The 23,120-nt window shown below is 42.2% G+C and overlaps 1 protein-coding gene across 4 annotated transcripts in view; it reads left to right on the forward strand.

The window, feature by feature from the left end:
* The first annotated feature begins 1,827 nt into the window (after window positions 1-1,827).
* Window positions 1,828-23,120, forward strand: part of LOC103999832 (DNA polymerase I A, chloroplastic) — a 55,528-nt gene continuing 34,235 nt past the window's right edge. For 2 of the 4 annotated variants that reach the window (XM_009421701.3, XM_009421702.3), the window contains exons 1-4: window positions 1,832-2,159; window positions 20,230-20,845; window positions 21,785-21,973; window positions 22,283-22,959. In XM_009421701.3, coding sequence (XP_009419976.2) covers window positions 2,014-2,159; window positions 20,230-20,845; window positions 21,785-21,973; window positions 22,283-22,959 — 1,628 coding nt within the window. In that variant the 5' untranslated portion in view covers window positions 1,832-2,013. Of the gene's footprint in view, window positions 2,160-20,229; window positions 20,846-21,784; window positions 21,974-22,282; window positions 22,960-23,120 lie in introns of all 4 variants that reach the window. The other 2 variants (XM_065127752.1, XM_065127751.1) reach the window with 2 other exon arrangements.

Genomic DNA, 23,120 nt, shown 5'->3' on the forward strand with positions numbered 1-23,120 from the left:
AAGCAAACATGCTATCTCGCACATCTCAATAAAAGCAAAATTTTGCTAACTTTCATATATAAAAAACTTGCTAGCTTCCATGTTCAAAACTTGCTATCTTACTAGCTTGCATATTTAAAAAAATTGCTAGTTATACTTTTCCTTTTTGTTGATGGCAAAGGGAGAGAAGGTATGATGATGACTATGCATAGTAAAATGAAATTTTATTATTTATAATTGACTCCCGCCCAACTTTAATTCTTCTTTAATTATTTTACTTTTCTCACGATCGTAGTTAGTCCTAGATCACTTATCTCAACACATGTATTAGATCATTAATTCATCAATTGATTTCATCATCAAAATATGAGATTTAACATTATCATTCAGTAATTTAAAAATAGGATCTTTATCTTTATGGGTTATCCACACTCTTCTCATGATTGTACTAGAACTGCTGCTACTTGGGCCTGTTGTACTTCAATCCTTGTTTCTCACTGGTGTTGTACCCAATGAGGTCCAAGAACTTATCGACCTTGGTAAACAGTGAGAGTACCACAATAAAAGTGGAGATGCATAGGCGACAAGCTTCTCTAATGACGATGAGATCACCATCAGCCAGGGCGGGGATAAAGAGCTGGGTTCGATGCGACAATCGAGTGGTGCAGGAGTGGTGGTGATTAAGTGAGTTCGGTGCAACGATGGTGAGCAATGTAGGTGAGGTGACGGTTGAGCAGTGCAAGAACTATAATAGTCGAGCGGTGTAGGAGTGACGATGATTGAGCGGGTCCAATGTAGTGTAGTCAAGCGATGAAGGAGAGGCAACGATCGAGTAATGTAAGAGTAGCAGTGCAAGTGCGACGACGATGAGTGTTGCAGGTGTAACGACGGTCGAGCAGTGCAAGTCGAGTAGGTGCGGTAGGCGAGCGGTGGGAAGTAGGTCAACAAGAGGAGAGGAAGACAAATCGATTAAGGCGAAAAGTGAATATAAATTTAATAATTACAAATAATAAAATTATATTTTTATCATTTTTATTCATGATTTGCATGTGATAGCACATGTAATTTTTTTTATCGATAAAGTAGAAAAATTGGGGCTAAATGTTTCACTTTCGTAAGTATAGGAAACCAATACTACTTTTTAAAGTATACTAGTCATAGTTAACTATAGAGAATAATATGTAATTATCCCATAATTTTATCATAATATGATTCTAACAAAGATCTTAATATTTTTATATTTTTAAATAATTATTTATCAAATTTAATATATTTTTGGGTTAGTTGTCAATTAATGTAATTTAATTTATTTTCGAGTGCAACGAAGATCAAATTGGATCAAACCATTTCAAGTTTTCATAATTATATGAAAACATGATTCCAAAAGGATTTGTACTAGTTTTCCTATTTTATAATAATTTTATGATAATTAATTATCTAATTTAGTATATTTTTGGAATAGGTATTAAGAATGGATATATTTTAGTTTATTTTCTTTAGTAACAAAGTCAATTTCCACCAAATGAGATTAAATTTTCATAACTTTGACTCCACCAAACGATTTCTGGATGAGGTGGAAGGAGGACAAGGAATTCTAAATCAGTTCTGGATCATTGATCCAAACTGATTCGCTGACATGAAATAATTCAAAAAAATTACGAGGGTAAAAATTATAACTACGAAAAAAAATACATAAAACATTATGAAGGACATCTGATAAAAAATAATTATGAGGCACTACTCGATAAGTTGTCCAAATTCGTGAGTAAAACCTCTTTGCATACTTTGCAATGGCAGATATGTAAATCTGCTAAAAAAAACGAAATCCTGCCCTCCATTTTTTTCCCCATCCGTTCCTGTAGGGTTTTAGAGGGCCGCCACGAGAGAGGATCAGGGGAAAGCTCCCGTGAGCTCCTCAGGGATCGTCCCGCTCTCTGAGGGAGGAGCCGGTCTCGTACAGCGAGAGCCGCAGGACAGGGCCCTCCCTCATCCAAGACGACGCCTTGCAACCGCTGCGGCGGAAACCTGGCGAGAATGGCGATGGGGTTTTCCATCCACGGGGGCGCTATCAGGCACCCCTTTATCTGCTCCACCTCTCTCTGTCTCTCCTCTTCCCATCGCCGAGCGATCTCCGGCTTCGCTCGGGGACCGCACGTCCACCCTCCGTTGTGCAGGACTGGGTATCGCACTTCTCTTTTCTTCTTGTTGGTTCCTTCTTATTTTTTCTTGGTACTTCAGTGTGCATCTGATGTTAATAGGCTCGGATGCTTGTTTCTATTCCAAAGATTACGCTTCTTGCTTCGTTGGGGTTCTCTCGAATTGAACAATTCTTAATAAGCAGTTTCTTTCTTCTCTAAGTTCAGGGCGTATGATTCGGCAACTAGGGTTCCAAGTTAACCAAGGGAAGTTGGTCTGTTTTCTTACGCCTGAAGTTAGACTGAATAGTTACCCTTGGCTTGTACAAATTTTGATCGTCATATGATCCTCTTTCTTTTTTAATCATTGGATAGTTTGTTTATGCAAATTTTTAGTCTTTAGTTTCTGTTTTGTCTCTTCTTTCTGTTTCTCATTTTTGGTTTCAGTAGGAATCTTTTAAGATGGAAGTATATTTTGGAACCATATTGTAGTACGGTTGATCATGGGAAGTACCAAGCAAAAGGTGGAGTCTTGACTTGGGTAATAGGATGATCTGCTGCTGCATTCTTACGGTGGATGATGCCAGCTCAGGTGGTGATAAAAGGACACCTATGTCTATTTCTCCATTCTTTGTTAATGTAAGAAGCAAGGTTTACAGTTTCGAATAACATCGCCCGGTACGGGCAATACGTATCGGTCCGATAGGATATCAGTATGCGGACTGGCTGCTTTCGGGTGGTATCATCTATCGGCGTCACTCTCCCTCCTTGTCTGTCGGTGACTTCTCTTGACGCGGGGAGAAGAATCCACGATCGCGGGTAGAAAAGAGGAGACGTCGCCTCGACGAAAACAATTTATTCTTTTACTTTTATATATATATATATATATAGGCGACGTCACCCTGCGTGGGGAGAAGTGACGTCACCCCGTGTGTGGATAAGAGAGGCGATGTCGTAGAAAAAAATTTATTTTTTGCCCATGTGGCGCCAAAATGGGGCCTCACGTGCCAAAATGGGTGACGAGGCCATCGGTTTTTTTTTACTTTTATATATATTGAGCGGCATATCGAATTGTACCACTCAGTATACAATATTGTATCATACCGAGAGAGTCTCGAAACTGCGGTACGGTACGAACTTTCAAACCTTGGTAAGAAACACATAGCTTAACACTGACTAGGAGGTTCTACAAAGACTCTTTAAAGGGTTGACATGAAGCCTGAAGTATGAGGAAGAAAGAAGAAGAAAATAAGATAAATGAAAAAAAAATTGATGTAGAAGACTAAGAGAATTTGAAGGATGGAAGGAGGAAAGTGTTGGGAAATCTAGGGTCGACATCACATGCGCAGCGGAAGAACAGAAAATAAAAAACCCAAATTTTCCAAAAAGGTATTCGTCATCGTGAGAAGATTGGTGCGAAAAAACTCGTAAAACATAAATTCACGTGTGAGATAGTGTTTTACCTAGGGAGATCGTATATTCCTGAATCCCTACAGATCTATAGGAGAGGATGAAGGAGTTCAAGTGTCCTTCTTTCTAATGATGATCCACACAAACAGGGCTGTGACGACGCTCCTCAAAATATCAGGCCTGCTCTGAGGTAGAGAGGGGGGGGGAGAATAGGAGAGGCAAGCAAAAGCTCTATTTCCAAAGAGATGTTTGTTGTTGTGCGAAGATTGGTGTGCAAAAATCCGCGAAACTTAAAACTACGAATAAAATAGATTGTGTTACTTAGGGAGATCGTATATTCCTGTTTCCCTGCAGATCTCTAGTAGAGGGTGAAGGAGGTTAAGCGCCCTCCTCTCTGATGGTGATCCACACAGCAGGGCTTTGACGACGCTTCTCAAACCTTCAGGCCTACTTTGAGGTGGAGAGGGGGAGGAGAATAGGAGAGGCAAGCAAAAGCTCTAGCCTATGAACCACTGAATCCCTTCTATTTATAGAGGTCTCTTGTCAAACCCTAATGGATCCTCCCCTATTGGGTATTGGATCTGCGTCCAACTACTCAAGCATCTTAAATTAGTGGATCTCTATCCAATAATCTCTCGTGGGCTCTTATTGGATCTCATCCAAATGATTCAATAATTCAGGGGCTTATTGGATATCCAATAAGACAGGGGCTTCGGTGGATATCTCATATTCATACCTCTACACATTGCAGTGCCTACCATATGTGTGTGACCCTCTAGGCCTAATATCGAGCTGGCCGTGAGTTATACATGTCAGAACTCCTTCTGGCTTAATGAAATATTATCTCCATAATAATTCACTCGACTCATCGATTGCGGATGTACTAGGCCACTATGCTGTAGTCCCTAGATGACACAGGGAAATTTAATCCATTGGACCTGTCTGACCTCAATTATCGTGTATTTATAGTCCCTTATCCATCTAATATTCCGAAGACCGTATATTGGGCATGGTGCTGTCAGACTCATACGGTTTTTACTCGAGTCTCACTCTAATCGGATTCTCCCGGAGAACATTTTCTTTCTCAATCTGAATGATCCTGGCCAGGGATTTGTCTAAGCAAGAACATATGAGATATTCCTCTCATGACACTGAGAGTGGATGATCCTCTATCGACACTCAATAGCCCTCGTCAGATTGACTGTCACTCTGATCGATTGTACTAAATTTGAGACATCCAAACCTATAAGTCCTGTATCAAAGAATGTAGCACTCATACACGACATCCTTGGTGTCTCAAGTTTAAGGACCAGATACACCATTGAGACTACGAAATCGCTATCTGACAATAAGGTATCATCAACCATCCAGTATTCCGTAAGCGAATAAATCAGTGAACTCATTCTCTATTAAGCATATGTACTATATCCCTAGTGTCCCTACACAAGCAACTATGAGACCAGTTGCATCTATCATATGGATGGATATATAGCACACCAGTCTAACCTATGACCGAGATTATTTAGGATCCGTGTTTAAAGGCGAATCGGTCTCATTATTGTGATCTCATCACGATCCGATTTCTATTGCATAGATCCAAGGATATCACAATATATACATGTATATATGCAATAGTCAATATAAAGTGATAAATGCCAAAATATAGTAAGCAAAAAGATTCCGTGTCAAGTCACACATGCCATCACTCACGTGATTGGCTTGCTTGGCACCTATGACTAGCAATCTCCCACTTGACCTAAAGTTAATCACCTATGTGTCTGATCCATATCAGACCTTTGTGACGCTCAAAGACAATTTGAGACCACAACTTTGTCAGTGGATTTTCAATGTTATCTTCGGATGGAACTCTTTCTACTACTACATCTCCTCGGGTCATGATCTCTCTAATAAGTTAGAACCTCCTCAGAACACATCTGATGAGACACGGGTTCCCTTATTTAAGCAATCGCCCCGTAGTTGTCGCAATAAAAGGAATCGGCTCCTCGCTACCCGGCACGACTCCCAGATCTGTAATGAACTTCATCCAGACTCCCTCCTTTGCTGCCTCTATTGCAGCAATGTACTCCGCCTCTGTAGTCGAGTCAGCAGTAGTTTCTTACTTGGAACTTTTCTAGCACACTGCTCCTCCATTCAAGGTGTACACATACCCCGAATTTGACTTGCTATCATCGACATCAAATTGAAAACTCGACTCCGTGTAGCCTTCAACCCTGAGGCTACTACCTCCATATACTAGTAAAAGATCCATAGTCCTTCTCAAGTATTTAAGGATACACTTTACTACTTTCAAGTGCTCCAAGCTTGGATCCGTCTGATAGCTACTCGTGACACTCAGAGCATGCGTTATATCAGGCCTGATACATAGGATGACATACATGATTGACTCTATTGTTGAGGCATAGGGTATCCTATCTATGTTCGCCTTTTCTTCAGGAGTTTTTGGGGACATACTCGTAGAAAGCGATATCCCATGTCTCGTCGGTATGAGAACTCAAAAATTTTCATGTCAAACCTTTTGACAATGGTTTCTATGTACTTGGATTGGTACACGCCAAGCATCCTCTTGGATTTATCTCTATAGATCCGAATCCCCAAGATATAGGATGCTTCCCCCAAGTCCTTCATGGAGAAGTGTCTAGATGACCAAGCATTTACTGTGGATAGCATTCCTACATTATTCCCAATGATCAGGATGTCATCCACATATAACACCCAAAAGATGATAGTACTCACACTTACCTTCCTGTACACACAAGGCTCATCTTCGTTCTTAACGAAGCCATAAGATCTGATTGCCTCATCAAATCTTATGTTTCAACTTCGGGAAGCTTGCTTTAGTCTATAAATGGATTTAAGCAACTTGCACACCTTATCTGGGCAGTCCTTGGACACGAATCTCTCGGGTTGTATCATATATATCTCCTCCTCGAGGTTTCCATTGAGGAATGCAATTTTCATATCCATCTGCCAAATCTCATAATCATAGTGTGCTATAATAACTAATAGAGTTCGGATGGATTTTAGCATTGCTACGAGTGAGAAAGTTTCGTCATAGTCAACACCTTGTCTTTGACGATACCCCTTAGCTGCTAGCCTTGCTTTATAGGTCTCTACCTTTCCATCTACGTCGATCTTTTTCTTAAAGATTCACTTACAATCGATGGGTACAATACCCTCGGGCGCATCAACTAGGTTCTAAACCTTGTTGGAGTACATGAAATCTATCTCAAAATTCATGGCTTCTTGTTATTTCCCGGAGTCTATACTTATAATAGCCTCCTCGTAGGTTTGAGGATCAATATCCTCAACATCCTCTCCTCTAATATATCCCACATATCTCTCAAGAGGATGAGATACTCTGTTGGACCTACGTAAAATTGGAACTTGTGTGTTAGGTACCTGAACAGACTCGGGCTGTAGAGTAGTGTTTGAGCTAGGTTTTCCAACCTTGCTCAACTCTATCATGCTTCTACTGTCTTTGCTAAGAATGTGTTCCTTCTCAAGGAACATCGCTCTCTTGGCTACAAAGACCTTTTGGTCCTCGAGATGATAGAAATAATACCCACAAGTTTCCTTGGGGTATCCCACGAATTTGCACCGCTCCGTCCTTGATTCCAACTTATCAGGGTTGTGCCTTTTAACGTGGTGTCATGGACTTAGCTGGTTTTGCCTAAGTCGTGCGGCACCCTTGCGTGTCCGTCCGCAAAGGTCAGCCTCCCCGAAACCTCCTATGGTCCCTTAGGACCTACAAAAGAGAAAACGGGTTAGAGAAAGCGTCTCACTCGGGATCCACAAGCAAACATTTCCGAAAACACTTCATAGACAATGCAAATTATAAACAGGCTTTACAATCTCTGAACGGTTGCACAACAAAAGGTCAAAATGGTCCACTACAGACCGAATAACTCTCGCAAGTGACCACATGACACAACCTTTATTTACAAGCCTAAGAAGGCCACCAAGCCCAACTAAAATGGGGTTGTTAAGCCTTCGATCGTTCCTCTACATGTTGTGCAAAGCATGAACAAACAGAAAGATACGAACATACATAAGTATTACATCAAACATCCTGTTTAGAACTTTGTCCGTGACATTCTCCCTCACTTATTCCTTCGACGTCCTCGTCGAAGCCTTTGCCGACACTATAACTCCTCGCCTTTGTTGGGTCTTCAAACTTCTACTCCCGCTGCAATATGCCTCTTGGCTCCCAGCTGCTCTCTGTTTCTATTTTTGAATAATCGAATCTTTGATCCGCCATGCTGCTTCAACTCGCCAATGACTCTAACTCTAGTGTGGGGTTGGCTGAGTTGTGTTGATCCCTGTTGGTTCCTACGGATCCTCCTGATGAAGGAAAAGACTATCCTTACTATGCGCTAGTCTCTCAAATGCCTCATGCTGCTTGAACTGGGTGGATGCTTGTTGGAGCTTTAACGAGCATCGCCTCGCAAACTTCTGAAGTTTTGGGTCATTCATCCACAAAATTTGCCCATCGACTCTCATTTCACTTAATTGTCAGTTCCAAGTAGATTTGCATCACTTCCACTTTCGATTGACACTTTGTTAGGAAATGAAGCGGATAATCTACTCTCAGTAGCACTGATCACTATTGGTGAAGATTTGATAACTATTGTCTTCTAATCTCTTCGAAGGGTCTTTAAACCTGTGCAGAGCTTCTCTGCCGGATATATAAGAGAATTGGGGTACTCGGTTTCGCCCATTCTCTTAAGAGTTGAGAAGGCAATGGTTACTTGACTTCGCCCGCCTTCTCAAGGGTTGTACTCTATGCATCGAGCTGTTTACTGACCTTCACCTTCTCTTTGCTCACACTTCTGAAGCACTCGAAGTGTTTGCACTCTTTGTATTAAGTTAGCTACTATGATTCACCTTCTCAATGCCATTGAACTTCTGGAATGCAGGAAGATTTCATCCCAACTTGGAGTAAGTCTTTAATAGTTTTGGTCACCTCTGGGATTGTACCGTCTTCTCCATCAACCCGGTCGCCTACTCCACTGAGTAGCAAAGGTACAACACCGCGTACTGCCTGCTTCATTCCTTGGTCGTGCACTCTTGCATGACCCGAAGTCCTTCACTTTCGGCTATCTTGATGAGAAGCTTGTTGACACCGGTCTTACGAAGTTCCTTGGTCTTTGCCCTTCAGCTTTGTCTCGGTACTTGGAGTTTGCCTCTGCATGCTCCACCTCCTCGGCCCCTTTCACGACTAAGCGCTCTCCCTCCATGAGAGCAAGGGATCAATGACTTTCACCGAAGTCCCGCTTCTGCGGTACTATGGCGTTGCCATGCCCATGGCCCTACTATCAGATTGCAACTCCCATGTATGGCCTCTGCCATCACGTTGTAGGGTTTGCACCGATTCGGTTCTCCTTAGCTTCCTTGATAGCAATGTTCATTTACTCGACCTTGTCCTCTGACTTGCCGGGCTCCCTTAAGCGAATATGGGCTCTGGAGCTGTCCAACTCTCCAACTTCTTCAATCTTACCTCTGTATGATCAAATCCCTCCCATGGGACTCACTGATACTTGCATTCGAACTTTTCCCTCGGTGGTACACAACCCCCCATATTTTGATGACCAAGGCTCTCATCTAATGCAAAATTCGATGAACGCACGGAAGACCCGCCTTTGTGATACCATGACCTTCACTCTTTAAATCCATAGACGTTCTTGTCGTCGTGTTGTTCACCGAAGTGGAGCTCCCAGTAGCTCCCGATTATACCTCTGTATGATATAGTCCCTCACGGGACTATGTCGTGTGTATCGCATTGCCACGAACTGTTCCACCATGATCCGCTGCACTATGTCGCCTCCTGGTGATATCTCTATTGCATTCTAATCCTTGTGGGATGAACTCGAATTGTGATCCCTCCATGTGTGGCCTTTGCCAATACATCGTAGGGTCTCTTCCACTTTCGATTTTGTTCGCTCCTTTGGCAATCGACCTTCATCCACCCACTCTTGGGTCACACCTAGATGAAGCACTACTCTAGGACAGTCCATCGCCTAGTAGCTCTTAAAGTCCATCGACTCCGCTGTAATTAGTGCACCATTGTCTGGATCCTGGGCCTCTGCCCTTACCAACATAATCTCCGCTATGGACCGCTTCCTTTTTGGCAACTTGAATGACAACACTATGGCATATTCTTCAAAAGTACCCGCCTTCGCGTCCTCTTGCCCCGTGCTAAGGCCTTCTGAACCCAACTTCGCCTCCGCAAGTTGAGTCGCCTTAGTTTCTCCATCAAATGCTTCTCCGAGATAAGGTGCATGTGCCCAGAAGCTCCCTTCGTCTTTGGCACCATGCAAGAAGAGTCCACTCCATCAGAATGAAGGACCCATGGAATAACATGATCCTGCTCTTGCCTCTGCAAGAGTTCATGTCCTTAACATTTGTCCAAGGAAAGCTCTGCGCCTCCGCTCCATGTTCCATCTTCTATGCCGGCTCATTTCATGCAGCTTGGGTACTTCGCTAAGTTATACCCAAGTTGCTCCGCTCCTCGTTTTTGCATTGAGTTGATGGTGGCCCTCGCGCCCATCATTCCACGGGTCAGTCCTCCCTTGAGTCTGATCTCCATATCGACTCCAAGTGTGCCTTCATTTATGTTGCTTTGGGTCGCTCCCCCACTTGATCTCGCAATACATCCACCAATGCATTCTCTCAAGCGAGATCATGCGACGACTCCTCGTCGCTCGCTCGGTCCATTGAGCTTCGTGGAGTTGTTGTTTTTGAGGTACTCCTCCTCAACATGTGCGGTCTGTTGCACATGGTTCTCCCTCTGAGAGAACCGGGACCTATCCCTCCTCGATATCTGTCCTGTTGGAGCAACATCTCTCTTCGCTTCTTTCTCTCTGAAAGTTTCGGAGACCACTATCCCCTTGTACTACTCCGATTTGCTGAACAAACTGTGCATTATTCTGCCTCCTGCAAACGCACTTGCTAGATTACGACTCCACGTCAATACAACCCCTGCTGCACTACTCAAGGCCTAGCAACATGCTGGACTCGCTGCACACTTCAGCCTCCTACGGACGTATCCTTCTCATATCGAAGAGAAAGTTCCAATGCTCCATGGCGCCGAGTTTCGGTCGCCTTGGGATGACTGCGAACATTTCATCGTCCGTATACAAGCCCTTACATAAGTACCGAATTCTTCGGGTTAGCAATTCCCCTCACCTCTGTGAGCTTTGCACAACTCTTTCGATCACTGAGCAACTCATTCCACCTTGTATGGTCTCATCCTTTACCAAGCGCCTTGCTTGCCTTGAGCACCATCAAGTGTAGTTGTTAACGTCGAGCCGTAGCTCGAACTCAGCCATGTACTACTATCCCCTTTCGGAGACCACTATCCCCTACCCCTTGTACTACTCCGATTTGCTGAACAAACTGTGCATTATTCTGCCTCCTGCAAACGCACTTGCTAGATTACGACTCCACGTCAATACAACCCCTGCTGCACTACTCAAGGCCTAGCAACATGTTGGACTCGCTGCACACTTCAGCCTCCTACGGACGTATCCTTCTCATATCGAAGAGAAAGTTCCAATGCTCCATGGCGCCGAGTTTCGGTCGCCTTGGGATGACTGCGAACATTTCATCGTCCGTATACAAGCCCTTACATAAGTACCGAATTCTTCGGGTTAGCAATTCCCCTCACCTCTGTGAGCTTTGCACAACTCTTTCGATCAGTGAGCAACTCATTCCACCTTGCATGGTCTCATCCTTTACCAAGCGCCTTGCTTGCCTTGAGCACCATCAAGTGTAGTTGTTAACGTCGAGCCGTAGCTCGAACTCAGCCATGCCAACCTTTGTGCGCTACGCATTCTTCCAAGCTTGCTTGTTCTCGTGGTGCCTCTTGCTCGAAGGGTTGGCCATTCCTCTGAATGCCAATGTCAGATGCCCGCTCCATTGAACGACTCCTTTTTCCTACATCTCCATGCCCGTTTTCCCCCAAACGGTTGCATATGTGCTGACTGCCCTCAACGCAGCCCCGCTAGATCCCCCCCATTTGAATACCAAGTGTTTTTATGAGTGCTTGTCCTTCTCTGATACCATTTGTTACGAACTTAGCTGATTTTGCTTAAGTCGTGCGGCACCCTTGTGTGTCCGTCTGCAAAGGTCAGCCTCCCCGAAACCTCCCATGGTCCCTTAGGACCTACAAAAGAGAAAACAGGTTTGAGAAAGCGCCTCATTCGGGATCCACAAGCAAACATTTCCGAAAACACTTCATAGACAATGCAAATTACAAACAGACTTTATAAGCTCTGAACGGTTGCACAACAAAGGGTAAAAATGGTCCACTACAGACCGAATAACTCTCGCAAGTGTCCACATGATACAACCTTTATTTACAAGCCTAAGAAGGCCACCAATCCCAACTAAAATAGGACTGTTAAGCCTTCGACCGTTCTTCTACGTGCTGTGCAAAGCATGAACAAATAGAAAGACACAGACATATATAAGTATTACATCAAACATCCTGTTTAGAACTTTGTCCGTGACAGTGGGCAGGGCAGCTCCTAATCTTAACAACCTTAAGATCGGATTTTTTCTCTTTCCATATCTCATATGGTGTAGACACTATCGATTTAGTTGGAACTCTGTTCAGAAGGTAAGCTGCGGTCTCTAAGGCATATCCCCAGAATGAGATGGGTAGGTCAGCGAAACTCATCATCGACCGTACCATGTATAACAGTGTACGATTTCTCCTTTCAAACACACCATTGAGCTGAGGTGTATAAGGAGGTGTCCATTGTGATAAAATCCTATGGTCCTTGAGGAACTTGGTAATCTCTGTACTTAAGTACTCACCTCCTCGATCTGATCGAAGAGTTTTGATATTCTTTCTAATCTGGTTCTCCACTTCATTCTTATACTCTCTGAATTTCTCAAAAGCCTCGGACTTGTACTTCATTAAGTACACATATCCTTACCTTGAGAAAACATCAGTAAAGGTAATTAAGTAGGAGTAACCATCAATAACATGAGTTGACATGGATCCACATACTTCACTATGTATGAGTTCCAATAGCTCAGTGGCTCTCTCTCCAGTTCCACTAAATGGAGAGTTGGTCATTTTTCCACAAAGGCAAGGCTCGCAAGTTGTATATGACTCATAGTCGAATGGATCTAGATATCCATCCTTTAGCAATTTTTGAATCCTTTCCTCGTGGATGTGACCTAGCCTACAATGCCACAAGTATGCATTGTTCACCTCATCTCGTTTTCTCTTAGACACACTTATATTCATGATATGTGGAGTAGTGTCTAGCATAAACAAATCGTTATGCAATGTTTATTTTGTGATAATCTCATTATTTAATAATATTGAATAACCATTGTTCTTAAAAACTAATTTATATCTACTAACTATCAAACATGAAATGGAGATAATGTTTTTGATAATAGAAGGAACAAAATAACGTGCATCTAATGCAATAATAGCTCCACCAAGCAAATGTAGGGCGATCTCGCCAACAGCTACTGCAGCAACTTTTGCTTCATTGCCCATCTTGAGGTCTATCTTGCCTCTCTCTAGTCTCCTAGGCCTAGCCAGAACTCGCAACGAATTACATATATGATAAGTACTACCGGTATCCAATACCCATGTGTTATCATAAGAGTCTGACAAATGGAGACTGATCATGAATGTACCTGAAGCTTATCCAAGCTTTTGTTTCGCCCTCTCTGTAAGGTACTCTTTGTAGTTCCTCTTCCAGTGCCCATCTTTGTCACAATGGAAGCACTGACATTTGTCCTTTGTTGGGTCTTTCTTAGTAACCTATGCTTTAACTGGTCTGCCTTTGCCCTTACCCTTCTTAAAGGACTTTTCTGCTTTCATTTTCTTTCTGGTCTCACTAGTGTAGAGAACTGGCTTCTCTTTCTTGATAGTGCTTTCTGCCTCCCTCAATATATTGAGGAGCTCCGGGAGAGTTATCTCAAGCTTGTTCATATTAAAATTCATTATAAACTGTGAAAAGGAATCTGATAGGGACTGAAGCACAATGTCCACACACAAGTTATCCTCTAGGATAATTCCTAGACCTGTGAGTTTCTCTATCCACTCAATCATTTTTAGGACATGGTTCTAAACCGGTGTCCCTCCAGTTATCCTAGCTCGGAAGAGGCTCTTGGATATCTCATATCACTGAGTCCTTCCTTGTTCCTCAAATAGTTTGTAGACATGTAGGAGAATGGATCTGGCATCTATCTTTTTATGTTGTCTCTGTAACTTAGGAGTCAGAGAGCCCAACATGTAACACTGAGCAGGAGTGGAGTCATCAATGTACTTCACGTAGCGAGCGATCTCATCCTCGCTTACCCCTTCCTCGGGCGTCGGCATCACTGTATCAAGGACGTACGTAATTTTCTCCGTGGTGAGAACAATTCTCAAGTTACGGAACCAATTCGTATAATTTGGACCAGTGAAGCGGTTGACATCAAGTATGCCACGTAAGGGATTTGAAAGCAACATTTTCTAAAAATAAAGATACAATATAAATAAATAACATGCAGATTTTGCAGAAATAAATAATCAAGATATGGACTTCTATCTTAATATGCTCCTACTATTTTACTTGCGAGTCACGTGACACCCTCAGCACGTGAAACAGAAGTCTCCGGTAGACTTCTAGTGAGGATCATGATCCAATCAACGTCTTAGTGTAACCTCGAGGGACTCGACCAATCACACTAAGCCCAAAAGGTAGGCAACTCTTGCCGATCATAACCCCTTGTGATTCCCGTCCTGTTCGACCTCCGAATCACCATGGTTTCGAGGGACTCGACCAACCATGATGTTCGGTTAAGTCAACACCATCGTTACAAGATGAGTCTGATTCGATGATATACCCTCGAGGGACTCGACCAGGCATACTATATCCTCAAGTCACCGGTGACATCTCTATATCGTAGGCAAGATAACGAATCGTGATATAGGTGAGTCTCGAGGGGTAAAACTATCATAATAACTCATATCAAGATTTATGTATGCAGCGGTGCATCTCTATGCCCTATGATCGTCCATCTCGTCCTCGTTGGTTCTATCGACATCTCGACGCATCTCTATGCATCGCGATCGTTCGTCTCGTGGGTCCCGCTATCGCTTCCACGCTCCAGCCGGGCCTTCTCGTGTGATTACAGCTTAATCATAGGGCACGTAGGCCCGACAATAAACGAGAAATAAAATAGAGACTCGTAGGCTCCAATAATAATAATCACAAGTACACACATCACACGGTTCATGATCATCCGTCCACATATCATACATCACATGTATGAATTATCATCATTTAGGACTACTAGGTAATAAAAAAAATAATAATCAATTAAACCTTTTAATTAATTAATATTTTCTGAAATAAGGGACATGCATGAAATTTTCTAAATTATGAGAGGTATTTTAGTAATTTGGAAAATGGATAGAATCGGAAATTTCGTAAATTCATAGTGGTAAAATTGTTTTTTGCCCAAAACCCTAATAGGCTTCTCTTTCTCCCTTGTTGCTGTCGTCGTTGTCGTCGCCACCACCCTACCGGCGGCGACCTGTGCGGCGGGGGCGTAGCCCCTACTTGCGAGCGACTCGCCCGTGGGCGGCGCCGCCCCTGCAGGTGGGCGCCCTCGCGGGCTAGCACACCTCCGGGCATCACCGCCTCCGTGGGCAGTTCTGCGCGCGGGGCAGCGCTCGCAGGCGGTGCTGCTTCGCTGAGCGATCGCCCCTTGGGGGGGTTTTGCCCGCGGGCGCAATGATAGCAGGCGTCGCTGCCCTGCGGTGCCTCAGCCTGCCTGCGCAACGGCTGTAGGCGCCTCACCCCGCGGTGCCTCTACCTGCGGGCGTAGTGCCCGCACGCAGGTAGTCGCCGTGCCTGCGGCCCTACCTGATGGCGTGATTGCAGGGGCCCTGCCTGCATGTAGTCGGCCTTGCGGTTGCTACTGCAAGCAGCCTGCCTGCACGCAGATGGTAGCGCTGCCATCTGCAACGGCAGCAATAATTGTTGCCCTTTCTTTATTTTGCGTCAACGATTTTGACACCAAAATTCCTCCTAAAACCCAACATATGCAGTTCAAAACCAATCTATCGCATGAACAACCTGGCTCTGATACCACTGCTGGGAAATCTTTGGGGGCGACATCACATGCGCAGCGGAAGAACAGAAAACAAAATCCCCTATTCCCAAAGAGATGTTCGTCGTCGTATGAAGATTGGTGTGTAAAAATCCGTGAAACTTAAAACTGCGTATAGAAATAGATTGTATTACCAGGGAGATTTTATATCCCTATTTCCTTGTAGATCTCTAGGAGAAGGTGAAGGAGGTCAAGCGCCCTCCTCTCTAGTGGTGATCCACATAGTAGGGCTACGACGACCCTCCTCAAAACTTCAGGCCTGCTCTGAGGTGGAGAATAGGAGAGGCAAGCAAAAGCTCTAGCTTATGAACTACTGAATCTCTCCTATTTATAGAGGTCCCCTATCAAACCCTAATGGATCCTCCTTTATTGGGTATTGGATCTGCATCCAACTACCCAAGCCTCTTAGATTTGTGGATCTCTATCCAATAATCTCTCATAGGCTCTTATTGGATCTCATTTATAGGATCCAATAATTCAGGGGCTTATTGGATATTCAATAAGATAGGGGCTCCGGCGGATATCTCATATCCGTATCTCTACTCATCGCAGTGCCTACCATATGTGTGTGACCCTCTAGGCCTAATATCGAGCTGGCCGTGAGTTATACTTGTCAGAACTTCTTCTGGCTTTGTGAATTATTATCTCCATAATAATTCACTTGACTCATCGACTGCGGACGTACTAGGCCATTACGTCACTGTCCCCAGACGATACAGGGGAATCCAATCCATTGGACCTATTTGTCCTCAATTATCGTGTACCTATAGTCCCTCATCCATTTAATATCCCAAAGACCGTATATTAGGCATGGTGCTATCAGACCAATACGGTTTCTACTCGAGTCTCACTATAATTGGATTCTCCTTGAGAACTCTTTCTCTCTCAATCCGAATGACCCTGGTCAGGGTTTTTTGTCTGAGTAATAATATATGAGATATTCCTTTCATGACACCGAGAGTGGATGATCCTCTATCGACACTCAATAGCCCTTGTAAGGTTGACTACCATTCCCAATGACCGGCTGTACAAGATCTGGGACATCCAAATCTGTAAGTCCGGTATCAAAGAATAGAGTACTCATACAGGACATCCTTGGTGTCTTAAGTCTAAGGACCAGATACACCATTAGGACTACGGAATCGTTGTATGATAATAAGGTATCATCAACCATCTAGCATTTCGTAAGCGGATCAATCAGTGAACTCATTCTCCAATAAGCACCTGTACTGTATCCCTAGTGTCCCCACACGAGCAGCTATGAGACCAGCTGTATCCATCATATGAACGGGTATATAGCATATCAGTCTGTCTGGTTATCTCGATGTCCCTCTCGAGTAACCTATGATCGGGATTATTTAGGATCTGTGTTTAAAGGCGAATCGGTCTCATTATCGTGGTCTTATCACGATCCGATTTCTATTGCACAAATTCAAGGACATTGCAATATATATATACATATATGCAATAGTCAATATATAGTGATAAATGCCAAAATATAATAAGCAAAAAGATTTCTTGTCAAGTCACACGTGCCATCACTCACGTGATTGGTTTGTTGGGCACCTATGACTAGCAGCCTGAATTATGAGTTAGAAAGAAGAAGAAAATAAGATAAATAAATAAAATTTGATGTGGAAGATTAGGAGAATTTGAAGGATGGAAGGAGGAAAGTGTTAGGAAATCTAGGGGCGACATCACATGCGTAGCGGAAGAACAGAAAATAAAAAACCCAAATTTCCCAAAAAGATATTCGTCGTCGTGAGAAGATTGGTGCGAAAAGACCCGTAAAATATAAATCCACTTGTGAGATATTGTTTTACTTAGGGAGATCGTATATCCTTGAATCCCTATAGATTTGTAGGAGAGGATGAAGGAGTTCAAGTTCCCTCCTCTCTAGTGGTGATCCACATAATAGGGTTGCGACGACGCTCCTGCGGGCGTTGTGCTCGCAAGCAACATCCACTGGCTTTGTCGCTTCCGTTGCAGGCGCATTGCCTATGAGCAGGCGACTCTCCCCGCGGGCGATCGTGCCGCCTGCCTACGGGCGTCGCCCTTGCAAATGGCTCTGCCTGTGCGTAGATGGTAACCAAGGCTACCATCTATGAGGGCAACAACAGTTGCTGCCCTTTCTCACTTTTGCGTCAATGATTTTGACGTCAAAAGTTTTTCTAAAATATAACACAAAGTTTAAAATCAATCTTTCGCACGAACAACCTGGCTCTGATACCATTGTTGGGAAATCTAGGGGCGACATCATATTCGCAGCAGAAGAACAGAAAACAAAAAACCCAAATTTCCTAAAAATATGTTTGTTGTTGTACGAAGATTGATGCGAAAAAATCTGCAAAACTTAAATCCACAAACGAGATAGTGTTTTACCTAGGGAGATCGTATATCCCTGAGTCCCTCCAGATCTGTAGGAGAGGATGAAGGAGTTCAAGTGCCCTCCTCTCTAGCGGTGATTTACACAGCAGGGATGCGACAACGCTCCTCAAATCGTTGTCCAAATCTCCACACTTGTTATTTGAGAAAGAGAAGGAGAGAGGAGAATAGGAGGTGACAACCAGGAAGTCCCAGCCTATTAGCCTTTGGTTCCCTCCTATTTATAGATGGATACTGCCCTATTGGGTACTGGATCTCCATCCAATTACTTAAGCCTATAAGATTAGTGGGTCTCTACCTAATAATCTCTTATTAGCTTCTTATTGGATCTTATCTATAGGATCCAATAATTCAGGAGCTTATTAGATATTCAATAAGATAGGGGCTCCGACGGATATCTTATATCCGAACCTCTACTCGTCGCAATATCTACTATATGTGTGTGATCCTCTAAGCCTAATATCGAGTTGGCTGTGAGTTATATCTGTCAGAAATCTTTCTGGCTCATTGAATTATTATCTCCATAATAATTCACTCGACTTATCGATTACGGACGTACTAGGCCACTACGCCGTAGTCTCCAGACGATACGAGGGAATCCAATCCTTTGGATCTATTTGTCCTTAGTTACTGTATACCTATAGTCTCTCATCCATCTAATATTTTAGAGATTGAATACCGGACATGGTGCTGTCAAGTCCTTACGGTTTCTCCTCGAGTTTTGTTCTAATCGGATTCTTCCAGAGAACTCTTTCTCTCTCAATCTGAATGACCTTGGTTAAGGATTTGTTTGAGCAAGAACACATGAGATATTCCTCTCATGATACCGAGAGCGGATGATCCTCTATCGATACTCAATAGCCCTCGTAAGGTTGGCTGCCACTCCCGATGACAGGCTGTGCTAGATCTGAAACTTCCAAACATATAAGTCCAGTATCAAAGAGTGGAGTACTCATACAGGACATCCTTGGTGTCTCAAGTCTAAGGACCAAGTATACCATTAGGACGACGAAATCGCTGTTTGAAAATCAGGTATCATCAACCATCCAGCATTTTGTGAGCGGATCAATCAGTGAACTCATTTTCTAATGAGCACTTGCACTGTAGCCCTAGTGTCCCCACACGAGCAACTATGAGACCAGCCTCCTCCATCATATGGACGGGTATACAGTATACCAATTTGTCCGGTTATCTCGATGTATCTCTCGAGTAACCTATGATCTGGGTTATTTAGAGTCTCTGTTTAAAAGTGAATCGATTTTATTATTATGATCTCATCACAATATGATTCCCATTGCATAGATCCATGGACGTCACAATATATTTATGAATCAAGCAATATAAAATGAGAAAATACCATAATAATAGTAAGCAAAGAGATTATGTGTCATGTTACACGTGCCATCATTCATGTGATTGGCTTGTAGAGCACCTATGACTAATAAAAAGAATAATTTTGAGAGTTTTTCGAAGCATGTATTGTAGTGGTGAGTCAACTTAGCATTTGTGATTTCTCTTAGCATGATCTCAACAGCATGCAGATAGGCACGTTTGGATCTGCTTTATCTTGATTTCTGTGCTATCATAATGGCATCTTCTTAATCTGTTGTACTCTCCTTTTAGGTTTCAACGTGCAATTCATCGCATTGATGTGTCAAACATCTGGATTTTCTCAATTATTCTGCTCACACCACAGCATCAAATTGATCCATTATCGTTTTCTCTATAAGGTTTCGGCAAGTGATAACTATATTCACATGTACATGTGGTCTTATCTAGGCTGGGTCTGTTTTTAGACCATCGGTGAAGTGGTTTGCTCTTGTTTATCTTGCTTAGTGGTCATAATTGTCTCATCTTTCTTGTCCTTCACAAGACAGCAACTGGCTGCTATGTAAACTTGGTCTTCTATGCTGTTCTCGTATTTCTTTTTTGGTTTTTCATGCTGAAGCCTGCTGATACATACTAGGTTAAACAGCTGTCCATTAAAAAGCTGTCTGTAAGTGCTTTTTAATTTTTGTGGCATTTGTGAAATGCGTAAGAAAAAGTTTCATTTTTGTTTCCTTTTTTGTATTTATTTTATCTTTAGTCCACTTGTCAGATCTAGATCAATAATTGTTAGGCATGACATTCCTAGATCTGATGATGCATGTTTGTCCCATCTCTGTAGGAAAGAAGTGGATTTCATTGCACTAAAGCAAACAAGTAAAGTGAATATAATAGTTCAGAAAGTTCTGCAAGATCATCAGAATGGTCGGATACCACTCACAAATGATTATCCTAAAATTGGAAGAGTTGCTGCTGATTTAGTACATTTGGATGGAAGAGAGGATGACCATCCTAATAATTGTCAAGCTGCAATTTCTCAAGATTTGTCAAGTGGAGGTTCCATGTCACGTCATTCTTCAAGATGTACCAGTATTAATTCAAGTATGAAGAACACTATTGAGAAACAACCTCAGCAAGCACTGTCATCCTTTTATCCATCTGTCAGAAAATTGTTCTATTCCACTGCGACTCAGCCCAAGAAATTGCCATCTGACTCTCAAGAGTCCGAGGGTTCTCTTCCAGCAGGAGATGAAGATGTCTGTGATAAGGCAACATGTCCTGGAAATTCAAAAAAGAGTCAACCTGTTAAAAAGGGTACAAATAAGGTGGTAAACCGGGAACAACTTGCTCGCATATATGATGAAGTACTCATTGTTGATAATATCTCAAGAGCTAAAGAAGTAGTCCAGTTACTGACTACAGAGTACAAGCATTTTTTTCATGCATGCGACACTGAGGTTTGTTAACCAAAACATATGTATTAGCTAGTAATAATTTAACCACTGAGGTTGCTTGGAGCATACTGATTTTGATATAAATATTAGTATTTGTACTTTGTTTAGAACAAGGGCCTGAATGTATTATATCCAAGCACTTGATAGTAACTGCAATTTCATTTGCTGAGCTGTATAGAGGGCACCCTCACTAGTTGTTGGGCCATTGATACCCCCGTTATTGTTCTAGTATAAATATTTCAGGTCTTCGACTACCTCTCTTTGCACCAGTGATCAGAATATGTTATCTCCCATAATTGGGGCACAGCAGGTCTTAGTTGACCTTGTTTTTGACAATCTTTCTTCCTAAATATTCAGGAATGCATATTTTTTCTTATTAGTTCACACTTTTATTAGAACATTTATGTATAATGAAACTACACTTCTACCAGAACATTGTTGTCTTGATGGCACCACACTTCTATTGATTGATTGCTTGATGACACTACAGTTCTATCATAATATTGATGTCTTGATGACAATAACTTTTAAATATTTAAATAAACTGTCTCCTAATTTTTTGTAATTATCTATCCATTAAAAAAAATTACAGTCAGTGTCTTGTTATCAAGTCTTCTCGTTTTCGTCTCTTTATTCTTTGGTAGCATTTTTAGACATAGTTAACTTCATAAAATAGCAGATTGGTTATGATATCTGTGTCAGTGCTTGTAGTATTATTCACTCTTTAGATCATTTCTTTCTTTCGACTTCATGAGTGTTTGTAGAGTTTTATGTCTTGTTGTTTGTTGCTTGTGTTTGTTGATGTATCTCAACCATAATTATAGAAAAATGTTTGCATTTGAAGATTTAAATAGATTTTAAAGGTCCTTCATGACCTTAGGTTTCTTAATTTTCTTTCAGTCATGTGTTTCATCTTATATGAAATGATTTTGTCTCCCTTAGGTGGCCAACATTGATGTGAAGGTGGAGACGCCAGTTGGCCATGGAGAGATCATATGCTTTAGTATCTACTCTGGTCCTCAAGCAAATTTTGGAAATGGTAGATCTTGTGTCTGGGTTGATGTGCTGGATGGTGGGAAGGATGTGTTGGAGGAGTTCATTCCATTTTTTGAAGACTCATCTATCAAGAAGGTGGTATTGTTTGGGAGTTTGATCATTTCCAAATGCTAAATGCCTATTGTGAATCCTGTATTAGTCAATGTTGTGTTCATTTATCATAATACATGTGATTTTTGGTTAATAGTATAATGTAATATGTTCTTTATTGATGGCAAATATCAAGGGCTTGTTTTGTAGATTCCCATATTCTTTTTAGTCTTCTGTGCTATCAAGCCCTTTAAATTGTTTGGAGCCAGTACTTTTGTCTTTTTTCCCCCCTGTTGAATACATCTGTGTTTTTGTTGAAGCTTATAGTATAATGAATTTATTCTTGCCTTTTAGGTGTGGCATAATTACAGCTTTGATAGTCATGCGCTAAGAAACCATGGGATCAATCTGTCTGGGTTCCATGCAGATACCATGCATCTTGCACGGCTTTGGGATTCTTCCAGAAGAATTAATGGAGGGTATTCACTTGAAGCACTAACAAGTGATCCAAATATCATGTCTACAAAAGGATTTCACGTTGCTGATGAACTAATCATGGGAAAGATATCGATGAAATCTATCTTTGGTAAGAAAAAGTTAAAGAAGGATGGTTCTGAGGGGAAACTTATCGCTCTTGCACCTACTGATGTTCTTCAGAGAGAAGAACGAAAATTATGGGTCTGTTATTCTGCTTTAGATTCTATAAGCACCTATGAACTTTTTGATAACTTGAAAGCAAAGCTTCTGGATATGCAATGGTCTCTTGATGGTGTTAATAGAGGAACAATGTATGATTTCTATGAAGAGTACTGGTGCCCTTTTGGTAGTCTATTAGTGCAAATGGAATCTGAAGGAATGCTTGTTGATCGAGAATATCTTTCAGAGATCGAAAAACTTGCTATTGCTGAAACGGAAATAGCTGCAGACAAATTTAGGAAGTGGGCATCAAAGTACTGTCCTGATGCTAAATATATGAATGTGGGAAGTAATGTTCAAATCCGTCAGTTATTTTTTGGTGGCACACTGAATAGGTGCTTGCATTTCTCCCTTCATTCCTTGAAAGTCATCTTTTAAAATCAGCACTTGAATTTGTATCTTTTCTTGTTCTATTTCTATGTCATCATCTGTCCCAAACACATTGGTTATTGTTAAGTAGTAAGGTTCTTGACGAGTTGTTTTAGTTTTGACTTTT

The sequence above is a fragment of the Musa acuminata genome, chromosome BXJ2-10, assembly GCF_036884655.1.
Source record: "Musa acuminata AAA Group cultivar baxijiao chromosome BXJ2-10, Cavendish_Baxijiao_AAA, whole genome shotgun sequence".
Classification (NCBI taxonomy): domain Eukaryota; kingdom Viridiplantae; phylum Streptophyta; class Magnoliopsida; order Zingiberales; family Musaceae; genus Musa; species Musa acuminata.